This window comes from Salvia splendens, chromosome 8, assembly GCF_004379255.2.
Source record: "Salvia splendens isolate huo1 chromosome 8, SspV2, whole genome shotgun sequence".
Classification (NCBI taxonomy): domain Eukaryota; kingdom Viridiplantae; phylum Streptophyta; class Magnoliopsida; order Lamiales; family Lamiaceae; genus Salvia; species Salvia splendens.
In genome coordinates this window covers 1,207,939-1,228,555 of record NC_056039.1, presented here as the reverse complement: position 1 = coordinate 1,228,555, position 20,617 = coordinate 1,207,939, and the positions used below count along the sequence as shown (strand labels likewise).

Below are 20,617 nucleotides of genomic sequence, written 5' to 3'. Positions count from 1 at the left end.
TCAACAAACTAACCACTCTTTAGCTCATCTTCAGCCATCCATTTCCTCCTTCGATATCCGACGGCTATGCAAAGATGATGCATGGTTAATTTCTAACATTACCTGAACCTAGAATGAAAGGGATTGTGGAAACAAAAACATGAATACTCGATTTTGTCCCATTGTTATTATTTCATAAAAAATATCAATCTTAATGTAATTGTAATCGTCACCCAATATTTCAATTTCAATTATAAATATCAAACCTGAAATTTACAGCCAAAATTTTGAAAGAAAAATACATCTAAAATCAGTTTGAAAATTGGTGAAGCATAGAATCTAAATCAAAGTTAAGTTTAGAAGTGTTATAGCAGTGCATTTATTTTCGAGGTTGTATTAATTTTGTAATTCAATGACATTGAACTCTTATCCATTAGCTATAACCACTGAGAAGTCAGAAAAGACAAACGCCGATTGGACGTCAGTGAATTCAATTTCGTAATTGATTGGACGATCAAGGAACAATTGACACAAGAAGAATTATAGGTTTCAAAAACTCTAATGTAATTAATTTCATTCCATGTTTTGGACATATTTAAACGTAACAAATTATTACAAGATAAAATGAAATATTTATCCGAAAATATTAATAAAAGTGACAGGCGGTGGAATTGGCAGGCGGGCTGGGCTGGGCTGGGCTATCCAATCAATGGTTTCGTGATTTCGTCGGTGAAGTTTTTATTATTATTCGTCGCTATACCACCAACCATTTTTCAATTATTGATTCATTTCCCTAAATTCCTTTCTATTTTATGTCTCTCTTCAAATTACTCTTTTCTCCTCCTCTCTATTTAATGTGTGACAGCATATATCTTTCTTTTGATATGACATATTGACGGTATTACCCTCGCAGCAGTCTTACAAATTTTTTAGTACTCATATTCATTTGCTTTAGTGTAGTGTAATAATTTAATTAGTAAGTTATTGATTCCGATTTTATATGTATTTTATTTGCATTTGAAAGGGATAAATTCTACAAAAATAAAAACACAATGCCATCGATTTTTGTCTCAGCAAGAATGCCACAACAACAAAATCACTATCATCACCAAGTTAATTAACTATTCTATGAACAACAATCAAAATTATTGAATTACCACAATTTCAATATAAAACTTACAATGACAAGATAAAATATTGTTTAACTAGCCAATGTTCCAAAATACAGACTATAAATTAATCACTTACTCAAATATTGAAGTGCTACATATTTCTATCAATGTGAACATATTCATAACCAAAAATCACAGCAAAACCACAATGGTTCATCTTTAACAACATATGCAAAAATTCACTAGCTATCTAAGGTTATTGATATGATTATAACAGCCATGTTTCATGGTTCCAGGTGAACATTTACCTAAGCATCTACTCCATGTTGTAAACATTTCGAAGGTAAACATGACGAATTCCTAGCTCGTGGTGTGTGTGTAAGTGTGGCTTCTGATTAGCAAAAACAGTCAATTCCGATTTCAACAAGATTGAGAAGATCCAATCTTACTAGCACCATGATATTGAAAACTTATGCAGAGCCGTATCCCAAGCAGTTAAGACAGCGTTGGACCCTACAATAAGAACGATAACCTTAAAAAAATTATTTCTTACACGACAAGACATTTTTGAAGAAGAAATAACTCACTTGAATCCATCACAGGTTGGACAGACACAAGGGTTTATGAAGATTGGATCATAGAGTGGAGACCAATTTATAGTGCCACACCCTTTACACGTCTTACACGCGTAGTAGCCAAGTGCTTTACAGCTCCGACACGGCCGCCCATATTTTTTCTGCAAAAGCAACCTACATTAAACAGCCATAAGTGTACATAATAGCTAAACATGATTCCTTGAGCTGCACTGGTCTTAACCTGAACCGAAAGCGAAGCAGTGTAAAGAAAACGCAAAAACGACAAAGACATATATACTTCACCATAAAAACTACACCAAGTTACTTATCCAACACAGTGCACTCTAACCTTCTTAAATGAAGTGTAGCGTTCGAAGACTGAAGAGGACAGAAAACCAGCAGCGAAAACTCCACCAAGAAGCGAAGCAGCAACTGAAGCTACCATACGCAGGGGGTGGGAGACGCCGTTTGGCATATCAAATAACAATGAATCCGTAAACTGCAAAGCAAACCGAGCTTCTACTCAAGGAATGTAACTTGTACTTCAGTAATCAATCAGCATACAGAAGAGGCATTCGTAATCCTCTAGGGAAAATCGCTATCTCGTTAACGCTTAAATGCTAACGAGGAACAATTTTAACTGCTGCTAAGTTCCTAAAAAGAAGACCTTTGAGTGAAGAACATTCCATTAACTCATAGTATTAACAAGCTTAGCAAATTCAGCTATCAAATTTGGAACAAACTCATGGTATTTACAAGCTTTGTTAATTCAGCGATCAAATCTTTCAGCTATCCAATTATTCGTTTCCCTAATCCATTTCCAATGCACATTATAGCAACACGATAATTGAAGTTTCGACATAAATTCCGAATTACAAAAGCCAAATCAAGCAGGGAAATATAACTACTGCATTGATTTTGACCAGAAAATGAAAATTAGAAGAAATATTACCTTCTGTGTGCAGTTTATCACATGATGCACCGCACAAAACAGGGGATAATCTCAAATTCAACCATAAACAAAGCTAGAAACCACAAGTTTCTTCGTGAATTTCGCCGGAGAGGTTGCCGGAGGCGGATACAGCTAGACCGGAGGTGGCCGAGGGTTAGTGGGAGAGAAGAGTGATTAAGGCCTGTCGAATTTCCCCAAATCTAAGTAGACGATACCCGATCCGATTTTGATTTCGGATACCCGGGTACCCGACTCGGGTATCCGGTCCCGATTTCAATTTCAATTTGAGGAGAGCTGGGCAGTAGAGGGCGGCGGCGCTGGGAGAGGAGGAGGAAGAGGCGGCGGCGGAGGGAGGCGCAGGCGAGAGTAGGAGTTGGGTATTTCATACTCCATTTGGGTTTGTAAATACCATTAATTCTAATATTTAATTACTTAAACTTTAAAAATTAGAACTAATATAAGTATTAGCAATTAGAAATTATAATTACCCTTTACCCAATTTAATTTCAATTTTAATAATATAAATTAAAATTCAGACATTAATTTGGAAATTAGCGAATTTAATTGAAAATAGTACTCCCCTACTACTCATAGTATGTGTAAAATAGATGTTTGATAGTATGATAAAAGATAATAATAGATTTGGCAGAAAATTATTAAATTTGATCAATATATACTATGATAATGATAAATTATTGATCTCATACATTAATATTTTTTATTTTCTTTATAGAATATGTATATATTAATTAATCTTATAATGATATTTACTAATAATATATGGAGTATAATTCAATGTGTAAAAAATTATTAAATTTTAATATGTTTCTCGATTTGAAAATACAACTGGAAAATTTGTAAGACTGGTCTGAATTTTACTAAAAATATATTATCCTAGTGTTTTTTGGAGAACTTTATCGAACTGATATACCCAAACTTTTTCTTTATTGAATATATCTACAAATTCTAGACAAAAGTATGCGAAATAAGTGGATTCTTTCAAAAGAGACTAAAGTGAGTCCTACAAAAATATGAGCCTCAATACTTAATTAGATACTAGAATATGAAAATAAAAACATTTGTTCTATTTCATAAATCGAGAAACAAAGTGTAATTTACACATTAAAAAAAGTATTACTATGCTTTAACGATAAAGTTAATGTCAATTAAACGTTTCTCTTTGAATATTTGTTGGTGAGATGTCAAATATTACTCCATTCAATGAATGAAATTTATCAATTCGTGCGTTTTGAAAAAAAAAAGCACAATAAAGGAAAGTAATTTTGACCAAATATATACACATTTTATGTCAATCAATGATCCCGTTCTTCAATTTTGAGATATTAACAAAAATTAATGCCATTCTAGTTTTGGTAACATAATTCATCACTTTCTTATTTGGTAATTCAAGTAAACTCTCTATTTTCTATGTTATAAATTTACATTTAATAGTATAAACTATTGTAACATACGATCAATAAATACAACTATTAGTAATGGATGAAGAAAGTGTATATTATTGCGTTTCGAAAACATTATACCCACATTACACATATGTATAATTCAAAAAGTTTAAAAGCTCCATTGCACAATAAAAATTATGCGTTCTTCTATATGCGTTCACCATCATATAAGACCATCAATGCATCACGTCCCGATAAAATGGGACCAACGTGAGATGCGTTGTGGGTGGCGGGATGGGAGAAGCATCACGAGATGGAGCAAACGGTGGCGTGACATCTTGCCACGCGCCCTCGCTCCTCGTCCAATTATAAATCATCGTGCCACCCACTGGAGATCTGTTTGACTCTGGTGCCGTCAAACATTCGGGACACAAATAGAGACTATATGTATAAAGTTTTTGTACACAAACATGAGTACCATTATCTCACAATATATGGAGGTGACTCAAAGATGATTGTAAATTTCCATACAGATTTAGGTTTATAATTAAGTAATATTTGATCTTCTAAAGATTTTAGAATCATGCAATGTAAAAAAAAATTTATTTAACTTTGACTAATTTTGATTATGCATTTTTAAATTCAATGAATTTCTTCATATTTTTTTAAGTAAACCACATAATTAATTAAAATATTTAATAAATAAAATACCGGGTCCATGAATATTGGATACGAGATTTGTGATCCGACTAATAGAAGTATATTGTGGATGGAAAAGACTCAAATAACAATTTATTTATTATCGAAATTAAAATAAGAAGGCCATTTTGGTCAATTTCCACTCACCCAATCAAACCTAGATTCCACAAACTCCGGTAGCCCTCGAAGGGCACTTTCGTCATCTTATAATAATTTTTGATTATTTTCCTTTTCCATGGCTTAAAATTGGTTGCAATTCGCAGAATCATAGCTTCTCTTATTCAACCATCAACCCCTCTCTATCTCTCTGTGTCTCTCTCTCCACCCAACACAACAACAGTACAACACCACCCTCCCCAATTAACAAAAACATTATGATGGTAAAAATAAAACAAAAGGTGGTAGATGCATGAGTAAAACACCAACCTACTTGTGTTGTAAACTACAACCTCTTTCTCTCTCTATTCTTACCATCTTCCTTTTGTAATCCACACAAACCAAAACCACCCCCTCCCCCTCTCCTCCTCGGTTTCCCCGCACCGCCACCTCCCTTTCCCCCCCTCTCCCTTGCTCCTTCAAGGTACAATAACTTCCCACAATGGCTTCTTGTCTTGATGCACACACATATTTATGTGTCTAATCTGTTTTGTCTGCATCGGTTGACTTGGAGTCTTGCACTAATTGCTGTTTGTCACATGGGCTTTGGCATTGGCTCACCTTGAATGATGACAACTTGGTGTCTTTTTTTTTCTCCAGAGGTGTTTAGCTTCTCGATTTGTGGGTTGTGGGAGGTTAAAGATTGTATTTTTATGTTGGGTTTATCCTTTTCTTGCCTCCATGAAAGGTGGTAGGTTGGTGGGGTTGACTTGGGGAATTTTTGGGTAATTATGTAGATTCGATGAAATTCTTTTTCTGTTTAGGGTGATGGGTGGGTGGTATTGGGTGCTGGTCTATTTTTATGGCAAATTTGGGTGTTGTTTCTCACCACCTTTTTAATCTTTTGGGTAGGGCTGGTTAGGGTTCTTGATTTTTTCTTGGTCACCTTTGGGCTTTTCAGGCTGAGACGATTTTCTTGAAGCCTTTATGTGTGTTTGTAGTTTTCTTGAAATTAGATGTTAATGGAGGATGTGTCTTTGTTCAGATAGATGTTCCAAATTTCTATGTTTCTTGTTTTTGTTGGTATTGAGGATGTGGCTGATTGCTTTGGGTGAGAGTTGAAGTGTTATGGCCAAAGTGCGTGTGTTTGATATTTATTTATGTGCTCATAGTAATGTAATGTCAAGAACTTTGGTGCAGAACATAGGCATGCTCTATATTGGCATGAGAAATCAGTAACTTGCGTCTGAGTTCAAGAATTTCGCGGAGTTGTTTGTGTATTTATGTTAATTAGTTTTGGCTTCGTGTGTGAGATCTGAGGTGCTATACATTATGTTGAGATATCTGGTGTGAAAATGCAATATGGTGGCGTTGTTGAGCTATGCGTAGTTGACTAACTTTGTGCCTCGTCTTGTAGGACCTGCAATGGTGAGCCTTCGTAGGCGCAAGCTCTTGGGATTGTGCTCTGGTATTTTCTATTTCCGTTAGATGATGCTCTTTGTGTGCTTGTATTCAACAATCAATGCATGCCTATTTTATGCTATCATGAATGATTAACTGATTCTGATCCGTTAGTCCATGGTGAATTTGCTGGTCATGATCACTTCCTATGAGTTCTGACTCAATACTAATGTATATAGGATTCAATTCTTTCTTGGCTCCAATTTCACCGATTTTTGAGCAAGGACAGGATCCTCAGAATGCTGAAAACACTAAACCAGTGAGTATTCATCCTCTGCCTTTGAATGATAGTCCCAAACCAAAAGAAGTAAGCTCCTAATTACCAGTATTCATACGCATCTTTGATTTTGTTCACATGACTCTCAGTGCTCGTCTTTTACATTGTTAGTTACTTGGCTTCACACCCTCTAAAGTTAGGACAAATTTTCTGCATAACTGTCTGATAAGAGGATGATAGATCCCTCGAACTCCAAGTTTAGGCGAACATAGAGTCATCATCTACAACTAAAGTGCTGTTCCAATCTTCATATAATAGTTGATTGTGTGTTGTGTGTGTATATGATCAAAATTTTCAAATGGTTCTTGTGACCCTGCCCTTGTCGTTGGCATCGCTGTTGCAACTGATTCGTACTTCTTTAAACATCTGTACAGAGAAAATGAGTAGCAAACAAATTGTGTTGGAAGTATGGATGAGTGCTGGAATAAAACTTCTAGCTTATCTATTTGTTTTTGTCTTTGCAAATTCATTCTTATGTATATTTGTTGACATCTATTGCTATCATTGTCTAGGAAATCAGCTTGGAAACTGGCCCTGGTTCGTCAAACATGTCTACTGTTTCGAGTGCACCACTTCAGCATTTTCCTGGTCTGTTCTCATTTTTAATGCATCCCTTCTCAGCTTTGGTTTGAATAGAATTATCTCTATTTTTGCAGAGTTTGTCTATGGCATCCATTTATGTAAATTATATTAGTTTCATTTTGTAGCTAATTAATATGTTTAAATTAATAGCATACCGCCATCCCTGATTTCAAGCCTCTAAGTCTAACGATGAACGTATCAGTTCACGACAAAACAGTAATCGAGCATGCTTAATTTCCTCTTATGTTTTTCATCGGTCCGTTTATAGCGTGAATAAGAGTAGCTCCAGAAAAACGAAATTATCTCAAATTATGACTGAGCCGCGCATTATAATGGCTATCACGTACATACACATCTTACCAAATGTAGCAGCAAAGCTCCGTGAACTTTGTTGATTTGAAGATCTATAGTAACATAAGTCCACTCAATTCGAACTTTGCTTTTGTGATGAATTCACCCAAATTTGTTCAACCGATTCAGTATTTAGTTGGTCTCGTCGTATATCCATGCCGTATCAAATGTAGCAGCAAAGCTCCTTGGACTTTGTTGCTTTAAAGATCAATAGTAATATATGTCTACTCAATCTGAACTTTGTTTTTCTGATGAATTCACCCAAATATGTTCAACTGATTCAGTAGTCAGTTTCTTCGATTCTTTCTTGCTCACTGGTTTCATCCTAGCAGAGGTGAAACGAAGAAAGAGACACAGAAGGAAGCACGTAGAAAACCAAGAACCATGCATCATGAGAGGTGTCTATTTCAAGAATTTGAAATGGCAAGCTGCCATTAAAGTTGACAAGAAACAGATCCATTTAGGAACTGTAGGCTCCCAGGAAGAGGCTGCTCGACTTTATGACAGGTATCATAAACATCTATCTCCCCTCCGTCTCCATCATCCCAACAGCATCATTATTCCTAATCTCTCCGTTATGATTCTTGTATCAACTTGATTTCCCTTGGTCGTTAAACCTTAGAGAAACGGTCCAATCTCATGCTCGTTTTACGTAGTCAGTGTACTTTCTCAAGTTAGCAAAGATGACACATTGGACGCTAAAAATGTGCAGGGCCGCATTCATGTGTGGAAGAGAGCCCAACTTTGAACTTTCCGAGGAAGAAAAGCAGGAGCTCAGGAAATTCAACTGGGACGAATTCTTAGCCATCACGCGCTCTGCCATCACCAACAAGAGTAAGTTTCTTCCTGAATTCTTGATACCTCACGCCACTCACTACATAACGCGCCTCTGATTCGAACCCATGAATCGCCAGAAAGCCAGAGACGTAGTGGGACTGGGCCGCGGAGGAAGCTTATAGACAACGACTGGGAGGGTGAGGAGCAAGGACGCAGTGGTCCATCAGCTTCTGAAGATGATATGTTAGCACCATAAACCCCATTGATCACCTTCTTTGCCACTTTTTTTCTTCTTCTTTTTCTTATATATATACATATATTTTGGCTTAAGGCTAAAGAGTTTATTCGGTTCTTGGTATATAAGCGCCCCTATTAGGGCAGATTCCGCAAGGAAAAGATGCAACATTTTGCTGTAACATCGTCATTGTTTAGCATCTCTTATCTCAGAATTATTAAGGTGATTGCAAAATTTATGGTAGCATGAACATGTGCAAAAATGTTCATGATCTTGTTTTCATATCTTTGTTGATGATTTACTTTATTACTTATAACCAGAGGCTCTCCTAAGTCCCAACTTTGGTTTAGTAACTCTAGTTATAATTTTCTTACATTGTCAACTCTCGACACATCAAAGAAAAGGTGTTTCAACTAAGTGAATTATAGCTTTAAATACCAGCTAAAGTTAATTAAGTCAAATGAAGACAATTATGTTTATCAAACTTTTCATTTGTATTAAATTGATATGTTACATTCAAGAATCACTCCAATTTATAGAAATTGTTTCAATGTGAAAATGAAAGGTACTATCAACATAATTGAGCTATATAGATTTCATGCTATATAGGTTGAGCCGTGATAGGGGTGTTTCTGAGTAAAGTTTGGTGATTCTTTTATTAATGATTCTTTACCATTTCTATTTTATTTCTTATTATTCCCCTCCTCAGGTCATGATTTTCCACACATTGTTATCCTTAACCACATGCCATTGTGACACTATTTCGACACTGCTAAACAATAAACAATCAATTAATAATAGTTGAATAAATACAAATACGAGTCACCAAGAAAATTACAAGTCCATGATGAGGATTAAAAAAAGGTACAAATTAAAATGATGTTACATTTTGCATACCAAAGCTTCTTTCGAGTGAGAGAAAACTTGGAGTGAGAAGAATGGAATTAATAAACAAACAATCATCATCCATTTTACCAAACATACCAATTTTTTTAAGACTTCTTCTTGTTAGAGTAGTATAGAAAGTGCTCTTGATTCCATAACATCAACATGCCACCATTTTTGTAAGCTTTGATAGGTTGAAGACAGTTTGAGATAATCTAGGCCATAGAAAGTATGTTGAGTAAATTAGGTCCTTGCATGGTGATGACAGATACTTTGCACCAATATTTCTGGACTTGTTCATAGTTCTTCAACAACCACATCAGACTCCCATAGTCATAACTAAATGTTGGTTCGTCATCACAAAAACACAAGCAATCCCCCAAAGTATACAACATTTCCTTGTCAAAGAACATTCTCTTGACACATTCAAGAGGTGGAGAGAAAGTGCTAAAACATTCTGTCTCAAGATCAAAGCATCGAACAAAAGGAATCCCCCTCTCTTTTGAAACTAACCGGTGGAGATTGCCACTAACAAATGCAGCAATGGAGCTGTAACAACAATCAAACGAGGGGATAACACCTTCAACACGTCTCCACGAAGATCCTGATTCAAGTGTGTGTACATGACATCCATCGTTGTTAGGGTTACGATAGACAACCTTACGTAAAGATGATATTTTTTAGAAGAAGCAAACCATTGGAAGAACCTTGTATTGTTGATACTTGAGGGAAATCAAACTTAATGATTGGATCCTGGAAATGCACACCACCTCGAAAATTTGGACTCTCTTATGGAATTGGTGTCCTATTTATAAGATTTATGACTTCACAAGAGATTCCTACTCCAGTTCGTCCAATATAATTAAGTTAAAATTTTACTGTACAGTACTGTACTAATTAATATTGCTCAAAAAAGATTAACCTCGATAGATATTGGGAGTATGGAATCGGACTAAAAATACTTACATAAAAAAAGTAAAAAATTAATTTAGATTACAGTTTAAGCTTTTCTATAATTCAAAATCAGAAACCAGATATTCAAGCTCATTGTCGTAAAAATTGTATGTACATAGTTAGAAGGTAATAGATGAGCGCATATTACCTTGAATTTGGTAGATTGTAAAATAATGTTATTTCTATGATAATATTTAGATAAAAAAATCTTTTTTATTATGTAATTTCCTTATGTTTATACAATATTTAATAAATTCTTATTAAAAAAATTCATTCTCTTTAATTTTTAAAAAATAAATATAGAAATTAATATTCAAACTCATATATTCATAAACCGAAGTAGTTTGAAAGGTAAATTAATTATCTTTTTGGTTGTGCGGTGAAATACGAAAAAAAAAACAAATTTAAATTAATTTTCTACTTGGTTGAGATTTTCTAGCAATAAGGTTTTCTCAAGCTGTTTAAAATTTAAATATAAATTTTAGAGAGAATGGAATTTTAAAAACAATAACTTAAATAAGGAAATTATATAATTAAAAAAAACAGTTGTTATCTAGATTCTAGAAAACTAAATAAGTACTAGTATTATTTAGAAATGAGCTAAACTAGATCAATTCACAAAAAAAATATATGTTTGGATTGAAATTATTTATCGGACAAAAATCAGAAAAACTCTATTTAAATTCGAAAAATAATAGGAGAAAAATTAGAAAATATAAAAAAATTGTTGGTATTTTTTAACACAGGTAATGATGAATAAAATGCTAACAAATAAAAATTATTGTTCTGATTAATAAAATTATAGGAGTACTTATCATAGTTTAATTTATTGTATTTATTTTCGGTAAGTTACTCAACTCAAATCTAGAATCTAGATTATTGATTAAACAGCTCATTTAATTGATAAGAAAGATGTGTTATAAGAAGATTTGCAAAGTAAGATAAGAAATGCAGGCTTCATGTCAAGATAAGCTCAGATGATGATTTTTTCGTTCTTGTTTGGCAGACAATAAATGAGATAGAAATGCTATCCGATCAAATTTGTGAGATACATATCCTTGTATTTTGAGGAAAAACTACGGGCTTAGATGTGCAATAGAGGATAACATAAACTTACATGATAGGTTAACTATGATATCAAACACTTGGAAATAATCATTAATCATATAAGTAGGGATGTCAATTGGGCTAACCCGCTCGGGTTCAGGGTTGTCGGGCTATTTGGGTGCGGGTTATTCGGTTGTGAATTTTTCGGGTTATAAATTTTCGACTCTAACCCTAAATCTTCAGGTTATGGGCTAACCCACGGGCTATTAGGGTTTAAACTGATCTTATGTGTTACTTTCTATCCAATCCAATATTCTAACTTATAAAAAAACAGATTGTCGCAAATAGTAAAGTATTATCAAAGTGATCAAGAGAAAAAAAAAATAATAGCAATTCAAAATTGAAACAAAATACATAAACATATCACTAATTAGTAGCACACATGAATCCGACACAATTAAACGAAAATCATGCATTTCAAAGGGATTGAATGACATTCTTTTGTATAGGGCTGTCAAATCCGGTACCCGCGGGTACCCGATCCGAAATTTTCGGGTACCCGGTCCCAAAAATCTAAAAAATTGCTACCCGATACCCGATCCGAAAAAATTTTCGGGTACCCAGTCCCGAAAAATCGGGTACCCGATACCCGATTCAATATGTGGTTGTGGATTTTTAGGCAAATAACGACGCATGTAAAATAACATTGAAGAATTAATAAGATCAAAATCTCTTATTTCTTCTTCGATTGGTGTACCAATTCTACTTGATAAAGTAATCACTAATCACTGACCATTCTCTACACTCTCCATCCCAACACCTCCATCAGGCCTAAGGCAGTATTTTTCGTAAAAATAAACAAAAATTACTTGAAATTGTAACACATATAAATATATCGCGGTTTAACATTCAATTGGAGAGTTGGGATTAGGACTGTCCTACATATTAGTCGATCCAGTCCTAAAAATTACTCCCTCTACTCAAATATGTCATTTACAATTGATATGTGTTTAATACATAATTAGTAAAGTAAAATAGAAGAGAGAAAAAGTAATTAAAATTGTATAATGTAGGATGAAGTTTATAAATGATGAAATAGTAAAAAGGAATGAGAAAAACTTGACATAAATGAATACTATGAATTATTTCTAGGAATGTCAATGTAGCCCGCAACCCGTGGGCTGCCCCGAATAGCCCGTCAACTTTGTAGGGTTAGGGCTCGAAATTTCTAGCCCGATAAAATTAAAACCCATTAGCCCGCACCCGATTAACCCGCGACCCGTTAGGGCCAGACCCGAAAACCCGATGGGCTGGCCCGAAAACCCGATAAAGTTTCTATTATTCTATTTTTTTACTTCTAATTCGACACTTCAATGATTAATTTTAGAGTAAAGAAAACTAAAAAAATAACTTTCAATTTTATATTAAATATAACAATTATCTATTGAGTTTTTATTAATATAATAGTTAATAAATAATTTAAAATTTCAAATTCACGTTAAAAAATATTTAAATTCCAAAAATATTCATTAAAATTTCACGAAATATCTCAAAATTTAGTATTTGATCATGTTTATGATTGAGTTTGAGCATATATCTCAAATTTATCATAATAAATATTTTATACTTTATGAATATAACTAATTTTCGTTATTATTTATTGGATTAATCACATGTTAATCTTATCGGTAGTAACCCAATTAACCCGTTGGGCTAGACCGAAACCCGAGCTTTTAGGGTTAGGGTTGAACTTTTATAACCCAAAAAAAATCACAGTCCGATTAGCCCACTCCGATTAGCCCGCAACCCGAGTAGGGCCGGCCCGAAACCCGATGGGCTGGCCCGATTGACATCCCTAATTATTTTTATCGGACGGAGGGCATATAAACTTTCTAATTTAGGATTTTTTGTCTCTTTTTTATAAGGTGGAATCCATTTTTTCTTTTTATATTTTTATATTTTGTCATTTATAAACTTGTGATCTTTCAAAAGTTTATGCATTTATAAGGAAAGAAGAAAGTACAATAATTTTGTTTTTAGAGCCATTTTGCAGACAATTTAATTACTTGATTTGTGGTTATATTAAAACAAGGGTGCATTGACAAATAAATAGTTAAATTCTAATTTATCTCATACATAGATAAATCTGATTGCCACATCACACAAATTTTACATGAAAAATGATTTATGAAATAACTGTAAAATTTTAAAACTCGATCATTTATCATTCTAATTTAAAAATAGTATAAGATAAATCAAAATTTGATAATATATTATTCTTAGTAAACTAATGTGTAGAACCCTAAATTCCTTAATTGAACTAATTGATAAATGTGACAAATTAAATAAAAGATTAGTAGTATATAATTTTCGGGTTTTCGTAACCCGATACCCAAAAATCCAAAAAATTCAATACCCGATCCCGACCCGAAACCCGATTTTTCGGGTATCCAATTACCCGATTTTTTCGGGTTCGGGTATCGGGTATCCAATTTGACAGCCCTACTTTTGTATACCCAAAATATAAATTCTAAGTAGTTGAAAAAGATAGAATAGATAAACTCTATGGAGTTAAATGACGGTCTTCTACATCAATAACTTTTGAAGCTTCAACCGAATGATTGTCTTCGAGAGGAAAAACGTAATGTAGCGTTAATATGAGTAAATATTAATAACATTTATATTCTATATAACACTAAATTTCAATTTGAGAGAAAACATGATTGTCATATATACTTCATGTAAGTATATAACCCAAAATTTTAATTATATTTTTATTTTAAATGCTTAACCCCTGGACTAACCCGTAACCCACACGGGCCAGCCCGCATAACCAACCGATCCGAAGGGGTCAGCCCATGTAGCCCTATTCGGTTGCGATTTTCCTGCCATGACACTGCAATTTTACCGGGTTATTCGGATCGATCCGCGAGTTTCGAGCTAGATTGACATCCCTACATATAAGTGTCTATATTTAGGCGTTACCAACTTATCAGCCAAGTCGTTAAGGTTGTAGCCTTATATCTAGCTCAAGGTTATAATTGAATTTAACTCATGTGTTAATATAAAATTGAAACCCAAGTTACAGCCCAACTATCTATGCGCATTTATTTCAGTTAAAAAGTTTAGAATCAATTCATGAAACCAATACAAAGAAACAAACTGATGAAATCTGCATAAAAACAGTATACTGCATCACAATAATTACAATAAATCTTTAGCAGAATACTGCATTGTCCAATCATTTATTTCAACAAAATATAATAAAAGAACACTCTTACATAAAAAAAAGCATGATGAGGATAAAAAATGTAGAAATTAAAATGATATTACATTGGGAATACCTAAATTTCTTTTGAGGGAGAGAAAATTTGGAATGAGAAGAATAGAATTGATATAGTAACTATCATTCTTCAATTTGCCATACGAACCAATTTTGACAAAACTTCTGTTCCTGATGGAGTAGTTCACAAAGACCTTCTTATTCCATAACATCAACATGTTACCATTTTTGACTTTGATAGGTTGAAGACGTGTGTGGTGAAAATCCAGACCAAAGAAAGGACGCCGGGTAAAGACATTTAAATCAGGTATGACGAAACATGCCTTGCACCAAGGTTTCTCAACTTGTTCGTATTTCTTCAACAACCAGATCGTTCTCTCAAAAGTATCGCCTTCATCACAAAAACACAGACAATCCCCCGAAGCATACAACATTCCCCTGATAGAATATATTCCTTCATAGTAACATTCAAGGGGCGGAGAAAACGTGCTGAAACATTCCGTTTCAAGATCAAAGCAACAAACATAAGGAAAGTCAACCCCCCTTTTAGAAAGTAACCAATGCAGATTGCCACTAACAAATGCACCATCGGAGCTCAAACAGCTATCAAACGAGGGGGTAGCGGATTTAACGTGTCTCCACGAAGATCCATACTCAAGTGTGTATACATGACATCCGTGTTTAGGGTTAAGATGGACAACCTTATGTTGTACGCTTATTCTGCTCACTCCAAATCCATAACAACCTTCTCCATGGCCTAATATCTCAACAAATTCACGGGTGATGGGATTACATACGTAAAGAAGATCGATAGAATGGTGTTTGAGAAGAAGCAAACCGTTGGCGGAACCCTGGATGGTTGTGGCGTGGGGGAAATCAAACTTGGTGATTGCATTGTTCTTGGGCTTGCCCTTGCGCTTGTCTTCTAAATTGAAAAGAGTGAACCAATTTGAATTAGGATCAGGTATGGAGACTACTAGGGTTGGAGGGGATTTAGAAATATGTGACTCGAGAAAATAGTGACTCTCGATGAGGTTGAGCCATGGTTTGCAAACGCACTTGCAAATTGCAGGGTTTTGAAGAGAGAGTCTCAATAGGATATTGATGAAGATTTCTGATGGCAAGTATGAGAACAAATCTTGCTTCATTCTTGTGGATTGAGAGAGAAGAGATCACACAAATAGATCACACAAATTCACAGAAGAGATCACACAAATTCACACTATCTCATGTCTCTCTTTATGCTCGATCTCTAGCAATTTTCACCACAAAGAATTTGGACTCTCCTATTTCGACTCTCTATATTCTCTCCACAAATCACAGTACCGTTACTGACTCTCCTATGGAATTGGGATCCTATTTATAAGATTTATGACTTACCTTTTCTAAATATGATACATAGTGGGAGGGAGCGTGCCATTCTTATATAAAAATAAAATAAAACCCTAATTTAATTGGAGTAACAATTGAGCTTATCTATATTTTAAAATCAGAAAAAATTGATTAGGTAACTGACTCTCCTATGTAATTGGGATCCTATTTATAAGATTTATGACTTACCTTTTGTAAATATGTTACATAATGGGAGGGAGCGTGGCATTCTTATATAAAAATAAAATAAAACCCTAATTTAATTGGAGTAATAATTGAGCTTTTCTATATTTTAAAATCAGAAATTTATTAGGTAATTGAATTTGGGAGAGAGAAAAGTTGAGCATGGTGTTAAAATTAAAATTGCACACATTTATTACGGTTAATACCAACACAAGGAAATAAACTCATCAAACTTGCATAAGTAAAGTTTTATTTCATCAAGATCCACATCACTTATTTACAGTAAATCTTTGGCATCGTCCAATGCAATCAATCGACCAAAATATAAGAAAAGATCCAATCTTTCTATATGGGATTTCCATATCAAAAAACTAAAATCCATTAATATTATTTTCTGTTGAATCTGAACCAAATAATAGGAGTTTAGACATCTGCTCGTGCGTGTATATAAATCTTCTGGTGTTTCCTGCGTAGCTACTCAGGAGATTAGCGAGACGAATTCCAGCACAACTCGCCCCTTGGATCTCGTGTTGATGACAAAGTGTTCGGGATATTTCTTCAGCAGGGCCAGCAATCCAAACCACGGCTTTCCTTGGGATTCTTGACCAGAATGATCCTCGGGCGTGAGATACTTCCTTACACGGCTGTGATGCCAGACGTCGCTGAATTGCTCCACGAGCTGCAGATTGAGTCACGGCGAAGGTTGGTGATAACCCACCCCGTGATTAAGAACAATGTCAAGTTTTGGAAACCAAACATGGACAATGCATAATGTGAAAGGACCAAATGTAGAAAAAAGAACAGTATATGACTAATCCTAATCAATCCAAATTCATCATTAAACATGTACCAAGATGCCTCGAATAGAATAAACTTATGCATCGACTACCCTTGATCCCGTTCGCACGAAATCATGATCATCCTAGCAGTTGGAATCTACAATTCATACAATGCCATCTCAAGGGTCGGGTTTAGTGCCTTAATATAAGTTTGTCTTAACAAATGGACAACACGGCACATGCTAAAATCTACATTATCCACAAGATTGTAGTACACTAGGAATCCTAGCATGAAATCATGACAGCTGATAGTGAAATATTAGAACTATAGCCGGCTTGCATAAAACAAACAGCTATGTAAGAAAAATAGTTCACCTCGGAATGTAGTTTCTCCATCGGCATCCAGTCTCCAGGACCACATAAATCAGACAGCAATGAGGCTACTGAAGACACAACGTCGTTTTCTTCTAACTGAAGAAGCTGTTGGTTATCAGCATCTCTATCAACACGTGTTCTCACATCAGCCTGCTTATCTGCAAGATCATCCATATTCCCTATTAAGCATTACCTATGGTGCAAATAAATTAACAGAGCTATAAAATCATATTGTAGGAAGGTTTTCATATAGGACGTTCCGTGTAAGCAATGTTCACTGATCATAAACGCAGTTCCACGACTCCCCTAATTCTGATATCACAAACACCTACAGATGCCATCCTAAACATGAACAAAATTGCAGAGAAGAGCAAAGGTCATCATGCTAACTAAACTGGGCAATACAGGACAATGTTATAACTGAAAATTCATCCTCTACAACTAAACGAGTCAGTTCAAGTACCAAACAGCCTCAACAACGAAACACTACACCAAAAACAGTATCAGAAGGCCATACCGTGAATTCACAAAAGGAACCAGATAGAATCAAACCCTCAAACCAAACTGCTATCAGTTTTTTCAATTATAAAGCTTACTTTCACCAGTGTCTACATCTGATCAAGAAGATGAATGTATTGCAAACTGAGATTCAAATTATTAGCAAGAACATATAGCAAAATCAAAACTTTCTACCTCAATAAAGATATGGAGTAACTGATAATTCTTCCTGTGCACTGTAATCTAGTCAGTTCAAGTACCGAAGAGCTTCAACAACGAAACACTACATAAGAAATGGTATCAGAATGCCCTACAATTCAGTAAATTCGCTATAGGAAGCTGATAGATTTGCCCCTCAAACCAAACTGCTGTCTGTTTTTCAATTAAATTGGGTTTTAACTGCCAAAATCAAAGCTTATTTTACCAGTGTCCACCTGTACTCAAGATAATGAATGTGTTGCAAACAAGATATAACAAAATCAAAACATTTCTATCCCAGCAGCCAAAACTACACTCACATATTTACGATTAGGAGCCCAATTAACAAAATAAAATACACCAACATTCAAAGAAACAGACATCAACAAAAAGCCCTCAACAAACACAACTCCAATTCAAACAACTATCAAACATACAAAAATAATGGAGACGAGCAAAGGTCATCATACTTCACGAAAACACAGCTAAATTGGGCAATACTGGACAAGGTACTGCTGAAAATCCGCCCTACGCAACTATACTAATAAGCCTAACTACCAAACTGTCTCAACAACAAATGACATACTATTCAGAAAATTCACTAAACGAAGCCGATAGAATAGACCCCCACAGAAAACAGCTGTCTGTTTTTCCAATTAACATCTCTTTAACTGTCAAAATCAAATCCTACTTTCACCAATGTCTACAGATGATTGTATAGCAAACTGTGCTTCAAATCACCAGCAACAGTTTATAATAAAATCGAAACATTACTACCTCAGTAAGCAGAAGCTACACTCACAAACTCATAATCAGGAACCCAATTAACAAAATTCGAAGAAATAAACATCAACAAAAAGTATCCCCCTCAACAAACAAAACTCCAATTCAATCAAACCAAACCCTAAAATTAGCTCACCTGAACCATACCTATAACCTCCGCCTCCATCACCTCTCATTCGCTTCCCACTCGACGAAGCATCCTCCCCACAATCCTCCTCATCCTCTTCTTCTTCCTCCTCCTCATCCTCACTACCTACCCCATCATACTCACCCCACCCTCCCCCGCCTCCAGGCAGCGGCGGCGGCGGCTGATTCCCCAAATTCTGCTGCTGCACATAACCTGTTTGATAAACGTTCCCGTGGTTTCTCGGGCCAATTGGCCCGCCCAATATGCTCCTGACGGGAAGCAAAAAGTAGAATTCCTTGTCGCCGATCTCGAGACGATCCTGCGAATCGAGCTTGATCGGAGGGTGGCCGGGGACGTGGAGGACGCCCTCGACGTAGCATCCGTTCCGGCCGAGGACCTCGAGCTCGAAACGACGGCGTTGGAAGTCGTAGACGATGCGGGCGTGGCGGCGGCTTATGTTCATCCCGCCGCCGAGGGAGGAGAGGTCGACGTCGACGGCCGAATTTTTCGAATTGCGGCCGAGGATTATGGAGTAGGTTTGCATGAAGTATTCGAAATCTTCGCCTTGAAGCTTGGCGAAGCCGGCTTCTACATCGCCGCCGCTCTCCATCGCCGGACTAGATTGGGATTTCGTTTTTGGAATTTTGATAGGAAAAACTCTGTATTTTGTACAAACGACTTTATTTTGCTAAAATTTGCATTTATAGAATAACTGATTTCTTGTCTAGGTGACTTTCCAATCATCCAATTAAATAATAACTTTATTGCCTGGTATAGAAGCTAGATTTTCTGAACTGAACAAATTATCGATCCTCGAACGTTGTAATTTAGCTAGACTTAAAATGAAAACGTTTTCGGCGTTTTAAACAATTTTAGGGGTTTCCAACTCATCATCGCAATTCGAGCATTTCGATTTATTAGTAGGATTTACTCTTTGTTTAGTGATACAACTTATTCAGAAATAGTAAAATTATGATTAAATTTGATTCACATAGATGGAAAGTCATGAGAATGCTCAAAGGTTTAACAAAAAATTTACTATGATTTTGCAAGGAAAATTTTATTACAATAGCATCAATCGACAATCATCACAAGAAATAGTAATGATGAATCCGCGAATTTTTGGTGTTAGTAAATGCTGGTAGAGAATAAAGATCACGACACAATGAATTTACGTGGTTCGATTTACTGAGGTAAATCTACATCCACGGGAAGAAAAGAGGGCAGAGTTGTATTGCTTGATCTGTTTTCTACAGCTTACAATACAGACTTGCTATTTTATATTTGATCTCTAGAAAGCGAGAGAGTCTCCCTATATCTATCTGATCTAGGTTCTATTTATACAAAGGACCAAGATCGTGGCATGCAGCACCATTTACTAGGTAGTGGATGTCGTGGAGATCGTGGCGATCTTGCATGGATCCACTATCCTGCATGAGTTAATGACTGCTTGACACCACTAAATAGATCGTGGGTGTAGTGGAGGTGGAAATCCTGCATGAGTCCACTATCTCCTAGTTCGGTCGAATACTGAGACCGAACTGCTGAATTATTGCCGAGCAGCTTTTGCCGATCTGAGAGTAGAGCTTGATGCCGACCTGAGAGCAGAGTTTGATTGGTTGGCTTTTACCGAGC

General features: G+C 35.5%; 3 protein-coding genes across 8 annotated transcripts; 1 reads left to right on the top strand and 2 right to left on the bottom strand.

The window, feature by feature from the left end:
* Positions 1-1,249: 1,249 nt before the first annotated feature.
* On the bottom strand, positions 1,250-3,010 carry LOC121743557. 2 transcript variants are annotated; one of them, XR_006038299.1, is made up of 4 exons: positions 2,619-3,010; positions 2,016-2,165; positions 1,679-1,840; positions 1,250-1,604 (listed from the first exon to the last, which is right to left on the bottom strand). XR_006038299.1 is itself a non-coding variant. In XM_042136885.1 (4 exons), the coding sequence occupies exons 2-4, from the start codon at positions 2,139-2,141 to the stop codon at positions 1,562-1,564; spliced, it is 318 nt and encodes a 105-aa protein (XP_041992819.1). In that variant the 5' UTR covers positions 2,142-2,165; positions 2,619-3,010; the 3' UTR covers positions 1,250-1,561. The 2 variants fall into 2 exon arrangements, 1 of the variants encoding a protein (XP_041992819.1); XM_042136885.1 differs by having other exon boundaries at positions 1,679-1,827.
* Positions 3,011-5,000: 1,990 nt separating this feature from the next.
* Positions 5,001-8,781, top strand: LOC121745351 (ethylene-responsive transcription factor-like protein At4g13040). Of its 5 annotated transcripts, none has more exons than XM_042139215.1 (7): positions 5,001-5,300; positions 6,234-6,284; positions 6,457-6,584; positions 7,067-7,142; positions 7,820-7,994; positions 8,200-8,321; positions 8,402-8,781. In XM_042139215.1, the coding sequence occupies exons 2-7, from the start codon at positions 6,242-6,244 to the stop codon at positions 8,518-8,520; spliced, it is 663 nt and encodes a 220-aa protein (XP_041995149.1). In that variant the 5' UTR covers positions 5,001-5,300; positions 6,234-6,241; the 3' UTR covers positions 8,521-8,781. The 5 variants fall into 5 exon arrangements, with proteins under 5 accessions (XP_041995149.1, XP_041995150.1, XP_041995148.1 ...); XM_042139216.1 differs by lacking the exon at positions 5,001-5,300 and adding an exon at positions 5,406-5,478; XM_042139214.1 differs by lacking the exon at positions 5,001-5,300 and adding an exon at positions 5,543-5,567.
* A 7,674-nt stretch (positions 8,782-16,455) lies between these two features.
* Positions 16,456-19,683, bottom strand: LOC121743104 (FHA domain-containing protein FHA2-like). The gene is made up of 3 exons (XM_042136292.1): positions 18,992-19,683; positions 17,377-17,534; positions 16,456-16,901 (listed from the first exon to the last, which is right to left on the bottom strand). The coding sequence occupies exons 1-3, from the start codon at positions 19,590-19,592 to the stop codon at positions 16,701-16,703; spliced, it is 960 nt and encodes a 319-aa protein (XP_041992226.1). The 5' UTR covers positions 19,593-19,683; the 3' UTR covers positions 16,456-16,700.
* Between the last annotated feature and the right edge of the window lie 934 nt (positions 19,684-20,617).

Bases quoted from the DNA above. Each gene is read 5' to 3' on its own strand.
- LOC121743557 (XM_042136885.1), bottom strand. From the start codon at position 2,141: ATGCCAAACGGCGTCTCCCACCCCCTGCGTATGGTAGCTTCAGTTGCT. The intron at 1,828-2,015 runs GTTAGAGTGCAC...TTGCTTTTGCAG, and splicing joins GCTACACTTCATTTAAGAAG to AAAAAATATGGGCGGCCGTG. The intron at 1,605-1,678 runs GTGAGTTATTTC...TTCTTATTGTAG, and splicing joins CCAACCTGTGATGGATTCAA to GGTCCAACGCTGTCTTAACT.
- LOC121745351 (XM_042139217.1), top strand. From the start codon at position 5,846: ATGTGTCTTTGTTCAGATAGATGTTCCAAATTTCTATGTTTCTTGTTT. The intron at 5,928-6,233 runs GTGAGAGTTGAA...CTCGTCTTGTAG, and splicing joins GATGTGGCTGATTGCTTTGG to GACCTGCAATGGTGAGCCTT. The intron at 7,143-7,819 runs GTCTGTTCTCAT...TCATCCTAGCAG, and splicing joins ACCACTTCAGCATTTTCCTG to AGGTGAAACGAAGAAAGAGA.
- LOC121743104 (XM_042136292.1), bottom strand. From the start codon at position 19,592: ATGGAGAGCGGCGGCGATGTAGAAGCCGGCTTCGCCAAGCTTCAAGGC. The intron at 17,535-18,991 runs GTGAGCTAATTT...ATGATCTTGCAG, and splicing joins AGGTTATAGGTATGGTTCAG to ATAAGCAGGCTGATGTGAGA. The intron at 16,902-17,376 runs GTGAACTATTTT...CTCAATCTGCAG, and splicing joins TGGAGAAACTACATTCCGAG to CTCGTGGAGCAATTCAGCGA.